The 11,232-nt window shown below is 38.3% G+C and overlaps 1 protein-coding gene across 1 annotated transcript in view; it reads right to left on the minus strand.

Annotated features, from left to right (window-relative positions):
- Window positions 1-6,723, minus strand: part of LOC110954261 (vinculin) — a 31,935-nt gene extending 25,212 nt beyond the window's left edge. The window contains exon 1 of the mRNA XM_051939616.1: window positions 6,351-6,723. Within this exon, the coding sequence (XP_051795576.1) occupies window positions 6,351-6,518 (168 nt within the window). The 5' untranslated portion in view covers window positions 6,519-6,723. The remainder of the gene's footprint in view (window positions 1-6,350) is intronic.
- Window positions 6,724-11,232: the final 4,509 nt, after the last annotated feature.

Genomic DNA, 11,232 nt, shown 5'->3' on the forward strand with positions numbered 1-11,232 from the left:
CCACGTTTCGCGCTCCAGTCGGACGGTGATTTCTGTTGCATTGCACACTCACTTCCACTTTTGATGGCGTGTCGTGCTCAGACGATGCATCGATGCATCATTTGGTGCATCCCTACTGTACACCAGCTGCGACTCAATAGAAACTGGGAGATGGAGCAGGAAAATGACCTTTAAAAAAGAATAATGACTTGAAACAAAGACTGTCCACATTTTGGAGTGCCAGAGTCAAGACACTAGGCATTCTAATGATTGAACTGAGCATTCTGTTATGAAGAATGATCAGCGCTCTTCCTTAACATTAGTTTCAGAACATTCCAGCTAAAGGTGCCTTAAGCCAGTTTATAAATCAAAAGCACTGGGAATGTTTGACTTCTGACACAAATGACTGGAATTCTTTGTGTTACTGACTTGTTAGTCTCTATTTGTGATTCAGATGAAGATGCAATCACATTTTATGACCAATAAAAGCAGTAAAACAGTCCTTTCCAACAGTGACATACTTTTGTGGTCTATATCAGCTGGATAAAAACTCCTACCTCTTCACTAGTTGTGCCCTGAATCTTGAAATAGTACGCTATCCACATTTCAGGTTTAGAATGCTGGTACCTCGTTAATTTCAAATCCAGCATGGGATCAAGATAAGTAATACTGACAGTAGCTTTTACAAATTAGAACATGGGTCGCATTCAGAATAGTTCAAGTTAAATTAGCGTTTTATCTCAGTTATTCAAACTTGAGTTTTTAGAGAGGAAAATGACGGCCTCGGTGCATCGTGTCCTTTGTCATGGTCTGCAGCCATAAACATCCCATTGTCGAGGGAAAGGGGTTTCCCTTCGCTGCGCCACTCTCTTGTTCTTAGTGGGGCTAACAGCTGCTGGGTCTTCCTGATTTGGCTTCCAGTATTTCCTCTTTAACAGAGTCCTCCTCCACATCCCACTATCCTAACAATTCTTCCATCAGGCTAAAAGTGCAGTATCCATAACATGTCCATAGCATTTTTTTTTTATTTCTGTGAAGATCTCTTATAGCTAAAATTTCTGAATCCACATTCCTTGTATTGTTACAAAGACGTAGGTTTCAATGGTGAGCTGCATGAAATGGTTTCCCTTGACAAAGTGCAGGAAGCTTGAGCAACAGGTAATAGGAAGTGTTTTCTTTTGTATTCCTTTAAAGCATTTTAGTTAATGAATACGTTTGCTTCCCATTTGTATAATATTACAAAAAAGGTGACTAAAATGACTATTCAATACCTCATCAAATCCAGATCAAATCCCATTTTATTCGTTACAAACTAATCAGATGCTTCCTCACATTGCAGCTGCTCTATTTCTCTCAAAGTTTAAAGACATTTAAGAAACTGTTGAAGATTTCCAAGTGTGTTTGTAAAGAATGAATAAGAAGTATGTCTCACACAACTCAAAGACTACAGTTGAGCACAACTTCCACTTACTGCGTTTTTTTGATGTTGCATAAAGCACAGTGGTATTTTGTAATCTCTAGAACATTGCAGAAGATACTAGTTTTTCATACAAACAGCAACTATAAAGGAGTGATGGTACAGTCTCCACCAGTCATGTGATCTGTGCAAACAGGATGAAAAACCTTCATGACTCTATATGTTCCAGGACCCTACATCGCTGGCATTCTTTATTTGTATCCCACGCCTATAAAAAGTAGCTATAAAAATAACGAAGTACAACAGGCCTTTCATTAAAAAAAAAAGCCTGCATAACTCACTCTAAAGATTGACTGCTGACACAGACAAGCATGTTGTTCTGCCATTTATCACAGAAGGAAGATATTTAAACTCTCAACAATAACTTAATATACAACATAAACATTTGTAAGTCCACTTAACTGCAGCATGCATAGGAAAAAATGTTTCAGATGGAATAAGATTGTTGACATTTAAAAGATTTTTAGCAAAATGAACTCAACTTGACAATGTAACCAGACAGAAATATGAGGGGGGAAAAACAAAGAAAAATCCCAAGTATTACATGTGAATGAAGTTAAAGAGGTAACATTGGCATTGGTTGATAAACAACTCAGCAGGTTTTTAGGTACTTATATTCTTACTTTATGTCATTGTTACAACAGCAACTTGAGCAATAAGTGCCAGTCTTGCTTATGGCACAATAACTGAACACACTGCCTCTCACATTATTTCAGCCAACCCAAAGCAGCTCACCACATCCTGCATTATCAGAGGAAAACAGATATCACGGGCACAGACAAAGCTGACCTCCTGTCATGTGAACACAGACTTTTCTATGCAAAGGCTTGTTAACTGATAATCTTTCTGAATATTTCAGTAAAGTCTGCTCACTCAAAGGGTCAGCCCAACCCCCCTCTGAGCTGGGATACATTCCAGCTTGTTGGAAATTCTTCACATTCCTCACATTCATCTTTAATTGAGGTCTAGCTCATTGTTTCAATCACGAATAACACGTCAAAGATGCTGAGCACTACTGAAGGGCCTTGGTTAAATGAGCAAATGACTCACAGTGGTTTGTGGCCGTGCTACACCAACAATACTAGGTCAAGGGCTGCACTTTTATCTCCATGCAACTGGAATAATAAGATTAGGTCCTTAAAAATTAATAATTTAAATGTCTGCACATTTAAACCAGATTTCCTCAGCATCCTGAAAGGTGCTTAGTCAGGAAATCAGATAACGCAACTATTCAAATATGCAATTTGAAAGGTATAATCAACTGTAAGCCCATTTCTGTCAGATTTTTAGGTCATTTCAAATCCACCTTGATGAGCTGTATTCAAGCTTCTGACTCTGGAAATCTTGGACAGAATTCTTGAAGAAGGAAGTCTGCAAACCATGTGGTTTTCTGGAAAGCATGGACAATGAGGTGAAAAGCTGTTCTCTGACACAACCCCCATCCTGACAATGTCTGAAGACATGCAATTAGAAGGTTTCATCCCTTTCCCTCCCTAGGATCATCATTTCCTCAACAGTGACTTACTCTCCAGTTAGATGTTTACTTTGCTAAAGAGACCTTGTTACAGAAACTGGCTTAAAACAGGTGAGAAAGTAATCTAGGTCAGTTTAGATTATCTGAGAGGAAGTCAAAGATAACAGTCACAGTGTGTGTCTTCTCATTTAAGCTTTGCAATGTATGACTCATTGGACTGAAACCAGAAGACATTATATCTGATCCTTAACTTCAATGATCTCATAACACTGTACATGTTGTAATGTTGCTACAGCAACTGGAAATAATTACAGACTCTTGTATTCTTTCATGCCACTGTTGGAAACATCTGATCACAATTCTGCATATCCAGAGAGCCTGGATCCTTTCAGCCCCAGACGGTTAAGAATGCACGGGCCATTTTCATGATTCAGGACGTGCTGACTGTATTCATGTTAAATTAATCAGCAATAGCGTCAGGTTCCTATATTCAAAGATATATTTGATTATTTCTTCCCCACTTGGTGGCATAGGAACTGGTTGACTATAGGGCTGCAGTCACTGACAGATTGATTATTTGAGGGTTATTTTTTAATGCAGCCCCATCTCATAGATATATAGATTACCCTTTCTAATGTTAAAACTAATGACTAAATTTACACATCCAGCAGCACAAGTCAAGAGTCCACCTGATAAATCTAAACCCAATATTCCCTCATATTTGGCTCTCTATCTATTAAACGTTATATTTTCTTTGCTGGCAAGTTACAAAAACTAGACAGGCAATATGTAGTGGATTTATCTGAGTTCTTGTGGTAAAAACTATTTAACTATGGGGTTAAATTCAATCTACATGTTTTCAATATATGGTCAAAAACGCTTTCTAAAGAGCAGATTTTCCAAAACTCTGATTTGTGTGTTTCTGTGCATGCAAAATGGAGACTTTAGGAAACAATCATGTCACACCTCCAATCATGTATGCACAATATTGGCTTGGGTAATAAGCAGACTACTGAAACAACAACAACTCTGGTGGATATATCTACACTGGTTTCTTTGTACTTCCTTAGCACTAGCAGTTATAAGTTTACAACTTAACTGCTGCAACACTGCAAAAGCGTCTTCATCTCCTGTGTGCAATATTATTTATTCCACAGTGACTGTGGTTTAAAGCCTGCAGAATTTAGAAAAATACGCTCTGAAAAACATCTATATTATTGTGTACAAGCCGTGCAACTATGCATGGATGAACTGCCTATCTAAACTGAGAAGTACTGTGTCTAATTTTCCTTACACGCCCATCATTACAATTCCTTTAAAAGGCAAACTCGGACATGCATCTATAATGACTCAATTTTACATGCAGATGTATTTAATATTGATTACAAAGCAAAACATACAATTGAATAAGGATGCATTACAATAGCCTGACATCTATGACTTTACAATGAGCAATGTGTTATCCACTGTTGGTGGAAAGGGCCTTCTGTCAAACATAAATGTAACAAACCTCTCTATAATGCCCCTCTGGAGGATGGTAGTCTGGCTGATGTAGACATATAAATAAGGGACACAATGAGGTACATACTTGTAGTGTGATAGTTGGCACTGAGGAAAAACAAAGGCACAGAATGAGGTGAACCAGCTTGACATACTTACAGACCATAAAACCTAATAAATAAATTGCCAGCCAATAGTAGGCAACCTCTCTAAATGAAACATTCCTTTGCTGACGCCAAAGTAATTGACCAAATTTATCGCCCAACAACTGCCAGGGGCTCAGTGCATGACCGAGCCGAAAGAGTGAACAACTCACAGGAACCACGTCTGCCTTAATTTAGCCTGTACCACTTCCTTTCTTTGCGAGCCACAGTATCTGACAGACAACTCATATCTCCCAGTTTCCTTAGTAGGACACTTGCCATGTGTTGCTTTGCATTTCAGGAAAAAATTTGAGGAAACAACATTTTCATTTCCTTACTTTCTGGGATGATAGTTACAATGTGGTTTTCAGGAACGCCATTGTGGCTACATCATTTTTGATTCTAAAAATACCTAAAACCAAAGTTGCATCTGGTCAAGGGGTAGCATGTCATTTAAAAAGAAGTTTGCAAATTCATAATTAATAGGTCCAAAGACATTTTAATTACTGTGTGGGTAGAAAAACATGATGGGCACCAACTAGATGTGACTATGTATGAACGTTTTCCATAGCGCGTCAAGAAAGAATCAAAATTACAACTAGTGTATGTGCCAAGAAGATTGTATTTTTGGTCAGGTTTGATTGTTAGCAAGTTAACAATTTTGGCTAAAATATACACTTTCAGGTAGTAGGTCATGGGTCAGGAAACAATGACTGGTTGTGGGTCCCGATGCGTCATCATGGTTTCTTAACATAGTAAGATTGTTTATAGCAGTTTCCCTCTTATGTCAGGGCATTACTCAGAGAATCTGACCAATCAGATTTGTCAGTGCTGGTGAGGTTTTAAGTATGGGAAAAAAAACCACCTAAAAATGCCATTTCGCAGTATTACACAGACAGCACAAAAGCAGATATTTTACCACTTTCTCAGCCAAAGCAATAAAAATATAAGATACATCTAAACATTATGGGGGTCACGTTTTTTTGTTGACAGCTATCAAAATAAGATATTGCAGAAGGGATCCAGCTGAGATTACATATCAAGACATAAATCTGTTTAATATAACATCAGAACGCATGCAAGTTAATATTGTTGACACATAATTGTACATCCTCAGTGGATTCTGAATTTAGTTTCTTCACATTAGCAGCTGATAGACATATACAATGAAGGGTATTAATGAATGAAATGAATGAACGATCACTTCTGTACCTTGTGACCCATAAAGCATTTCAGTTTATCTACTGTTTAGTGATACTGTGATCTGTTTCAGATGCAAATTATGGGCATAACAAAAATCTGTGCCACAGACTGATTTTAGTGAACATGTGTCAGGTGAAATCTTAAAGGTTCATCTAGTTCGCATTACTCTTCAAAATCAATTAATGTGGGTGCAGCTGTTCTGTGAAGGGACCCGATGAGGTTAAAAAGTAATTAACTGTAGCCTGCTGCTGTACCTGCCTCACACATTACAGCAGTGCCTACGTCGAGCTATGGCAGTCAGCTCCTGAGGAGGCAGGGCATATTTTCAAGGGGAAAAGGGCGTCACTGCCCTTTGCCCCGAGTCTAAATAACTTCAAGAAAGTTTATTAGCATCTACATATCTTCTCTACCACTAAAAAACACAAGACAGAGCTAGCTACATCTGCTAAGTTAGCTTCCAATGTTAAAGTGAGGGAATTCGGTGCGGGATGAAGCGACAGGTAGCCTACAAAACCCGCCGAGCTTAGTCCGAGTATCCCAGACACATTTTTACAAAGAAGGTGAAGTTACTCACCCGAACAAGGTTGCTGACGGCCGCCTGTACGGCAGCCACCGGCGCCGACAGATCCGGGATACCTTTTCCGTCAACTTCACCTTCTTCATGCATTATCACCAGATGGGATATCTGCTGAGCCACCGGCTCCAGGATACTTTCTATCGTCTTCGTGTGAAAAACCGGCATGGTGACAACTTTAAGCTCACTCTCCAAGTAAATATCCTACTACCCAAGGCAGTTTTCTCCCAGACTCCTGCTACAAAAGCCTAAAACAATCCCAGCAGCCTTTTTTTGTTGTTGTTCTTATCCAGGACGGTCTCTCCCTCTGGTGTGAAGACTACAAACTACTGCCGTGAAACCATCAACGAGAAAAACTCCCAGATACAGTGGAAGCGCGAGCAACCTAAACGTCAACGGACGTTCTCCGCCTTCTGGCCAATCAGAAGAGGAGGGGGCACCGTCCCAGGCTTCTGATTGGTCGGACACTGTGCCGCTCCGTTTTAGGCCCTCCCGCTCCCACACTGGCGAGTTTGCTCGAGATCCGAGTGCTCCCTAAATTACGTAATAGATCCTCATGTCCTAAAAAGGGAAATATGTGTCTACAGTTAGTGAGCAGCGGGATTCCAGTCTCTCTGTGTTAAATAGGCAGACAAGCTCTGCTTTTGGCCATCCAGCTCTGAGATCCAAGCTGGAATTCACAGGAGATCAGATTACCGAAAACAAACAGGATAGTACAGGATATTCCTAAAAAACTAACACTCAAAAATATACACAGTCTTCAGTAGGCTACTATTGTAGTCCTTCCACCACTGTTGCAGTCTCTGTAAGCATCTCAATTTGGATGCAGTGGAGTAGAAATAAAGAAACAACTCAGACACCACAACACAAATTGAAATGACCCCAGATGATCAGCCAAATACTTGTCCCACTTATTATAAACAGCACCAGTCACAGTAAACTGTTTCCAATCCAGCCTTGCCGGTGGCCCAGCATGCCACATATTTTCAATTCCTTCTCGGTTTTAGCCTCACATCCTGAAATAACAATATTTTGAGGATTGAAAACCAACTGCCAAGCAAACCAGCTAAGGAATTCCCACAGAATCCCAAGAGGGGCTACACGGCAGCAGTCCATTGCCTAAAAAGGAAGAGTCCAAAAAGAAAGAATCAAGGAAGCTGCTCCGTTTGAACCCTCGAGTAAACATACAAGGGGCTGATATGCGATCCTTTTACATAAGGGGTTATTATAGCAAATGTCAATGAAGAGCTCAGAATTTCAACAATATATAGACTTTGTCCTGATTGTACTATACCATACTGTCACTGACACCCATTATATTTCACCCAGCAACTCCCAAAAGTCACATAAAACCAGTTTCTAGCAGGATCCATCTTGAATATAGACATCAAAGATGGCCTGCTGCTTCTTCAGCTATCCAGTTACTGACAAGCCGTCCCATGTGTCCATGCTGGAATGTACAGCGCTGCTCGAGATGGGTGGTCTGCACCTTCTCCTACTGTCCAGCTCCTCAGCTGATAAGAAAATCTGACAGGTTCCTGCTGCTGCATGCAAGTGGGATAATGCTCTAACATAGCAGTGCAAACAGCATGTGTAGTCTAGGTTTTACATGAAGAGACTAAAACCAGACAAGCAATCTTGTTTCTTGGATACTTTATATAAACAATTGAAAAGGCTTGTAATTGTTATTTAAAATGAAAATGTGCGGACAGAAGTTTTGTTTAATACTGTAAGATGCTGACTGCTTTTTTTAAAAAACAATCCCTACAAGCAGTGGATGCCATCCGCTGGTTCGAAGAAGTAACTGCAATCAGTGCAGGAAAAATGAGGATAACTTTTAAAGCTAGGTTGGTCAATATAATTTGTGCAAATAAGGGCCCACTCACTGTTTTGTTTTGTTTTTTTTGTTAGATTTATTCTGTCTAAAGATAATTAATCTGTGCTGGAATTGCATTTCTGTGGTGCATGAGGTGCATTTGAGATTAGAGGACATCTGTTGCCACATCACAAAAAAATAATGTTTGGACTCAACAAAGAGAATTAACAGTTTGCATCAATCTTTTTTCAATTATGACAACTTCTAATGAAATTATGTTTAATCAACAACCTACAGTGAGTTTGGGGAATTAGCTTTTCCACGACAATCAACAGTAGTTTTAATTACCCATCTTAACTGTCTGAGTCACGTTAAGATAGCAGACAGGACTTAAAAATAAAATGAAAAAAATAATAACTTATCAAACCAATTTACCTCAACTTGAATTTAGTTTTAAATCAACCAAAGCAGAAATTTGCATTTAAATTAGACACAATTTTAAGTTGATGCAATTACCAGCTTTATTATGTCAACCAAACACATTATAAAATGTCTGCAACGTAAAAGGTTTATCTAAATCAGTAAATTAGATTTTTACTGTACAGTCAAGCATTTAATTAAGTGATGGCAAGACGTTGCTTGAATTAGTTTTCAGAGTTCAGTTTGAAGCCCATCCAAGTGAAAACATGAGGTTTTCTTAAGTACTGACGTTAAGTTCTGTTGGGTTTCATTATGTGTTTCCATTTGGTTAGTTAGTGCCATCACAGGAGTGTGGAGTCTGACAACCAGACAGTGATTTAAGTCCTCAGCTTTCTTACAAACTTGTGTAAGGTTTTGGAAAAATCCTTGGCTTAACATGAAGAAAACCAAATCTCTCTTGAAGTGAGAACAGGAACCTCAACATCCTGTGCTTTGTGCACACGCCCAGCTACACCTCTGCTTTTTTTCATAAAGGTCTGCTGCACAGAAAACATTGCATTTGCATTGTCACAGGAAAAGAGGAAATGTCAGTTATAATGGTGGCTAAATTCCATTTATGATGCTTGCTAAAAATTACTCTACCATGAATAAGAGGACCACAGACTGTATGTAACTGCAGGTTTTGAATGGCAGACACCGATGTTCCTGCTATGACAAGAAATATTATATGTTGTGAAGGAAAATACTTTTTTATAATGTCACAATTTTTCATACATTGTGACGATAATTCTGAAGCATGCTATCGAACACAACTATCTCTAAATGAAAATAAATGAACACAGTGGCAGAGAAATATCAAAGGTGTTTTAAATGCTGTGTATTCTCATTAAATGTTGAAATTGTTGGATCAGGTAAGAACTTGGAGTTTGAATGTTTCAGCTTTTGCTTAGATGAATGACTGAAGCAAAATGAAATAAGTGACAGTTGTCTTTTTTGTCTAAAGTTCCAAGACATCAAGTTTGACTAGACCAGAGGTTAGATCTGCTGGATATTTGGTCCAAATGTCTGAAAGTAGAGAGAAAAAAAAATGTAATTTAAGATATTTAAAGCTATGTTGTTGTCGCGTGAAAATAAGTCCTTTATAAATTTTTTTCAAGCAAAGGGAATTTGGATAAAACTTGACTTTGAGTAAGGCTCAGAACAAATCACTATTCAGCTGAGAATCTTTATTTTACCCCTGCTATTTTTAAACTGGACAACGCTTTTGAGCTCAAGAACAAAAGACTGAGTTATAAGAAGAGAACTATTCTTGTAACGAGCAAGAATGAAAAACAATTGAAAGAATTATTGACCTACTTTTAAAATCAGTTTTTCATTAAAAAAGTGTACTCAACTGTAAGGTCTGTCATTTGCAGTTTAAGTAAGTTTCAAATGAAATATATTCCTTAGCACAAGTTTTAAATTAAGAAATAGAAGAATATTTACTGTGTAGTCCTGCATTAGATCATCAACATTTGGAACAATTTCTTAACTGTTACTGGAAATACATCAAGGTTTTGTTGCAACACATCTGGAAATAGTGAGTTGCAATGGCAATTCACAATTTTTATTTGATTTGCAGAAACAAGTCTCAGCCTGTAAATGTGAACTTGATTAATCTTGTTTGGAGTTTTGTTGCTAGCGGCAACCACTACTGGCAGAGTTCAACTGTGCAGTTGCATTTTAAGTTTGACTGACCTTTTGCATCCAACCTTTAATGAGATGTGCGACCAGGTAAATGTTAACAAGCCTCCATTATCCACTCTCCAGAGGCCCTCGTTTGAATGTCATCTGTACAAGTTGTTGGTCCACCTCAGGATGAACTGGAAGAGCTTAAACCTCTGACTTCTCCTCCAATGTCATCATCACCATCATGTGCCCAGCGTTTTTGTTTTCAGCTGTCCTTTATGTTTAATGCAAATTTAATGCATGCTAGCATTCTAAAGTATGAAGGTAAATGCTACCTGCTGAACATTAGTGTGTTAGAGTTCCCATTGTGAGTGTGCATGTTTACGTGCAGCTTAATGGGTCGCTGTGACTGAACTGATCATCTACACAGAATATACAGTAGTTATTGTGTTGTGTGGAGGTGAAATGCTTTGTGATATGTTTAAAGACCACATGAGGGCACTAAAGTCTGCAAATGGAAACGTAATTATGAAGAACTTTACAGAGACAACTGCACAATTTCAGACAGCAATGGAATTTTCTAGTTTTCAAATATAAATATGTTGAAAGAAAGAGAGAATGTGTGTTATTTTGATGCATTTTTATTTACATGTTTGATTCCCTGCTGAATAAGGGCCCCAGTCAGTTATTTTCACTGCGAAAACTGGTGCATTAACTCCACATCCTGTATTTGTGTTCACTGATGTGTGCTTTTTGTGACTTTAAGTAGTACTAAATGCTATCTTTTTAGTTTTGCTCAATTTTGTTTTGTCTGTACCATGTATTTGCAACAATGCTTTTTATATGTGTGACATAATTGTATATACAGTATTATAATTAGAATATGTTTGATAATAAAAGATCTAAGGAGGTTAAAGAGCAGTAAGTACGGGGTCATCTTTCTGATTTAGTGGCCATCTCTCTGATTTAGTGTATAGT

This window comes from Acanthochromis polyacanthus, chromosome 19 (assembly GCF_021347895.1).
Source record: "Acanthochromis polyacanthus isolate Apoly-LR-REF ecotype Palm Island chromosome 19, KAUST_Apoly_ChrSc, whole genome shotgun sequence".
Taxonomy (NCBI): domain Eukaryota; kingdom Metazoa; phylum Chordata; class Actinopteri; family Pomacentridae; genus Acanthochromis; species Acanthochromis polyacanthus.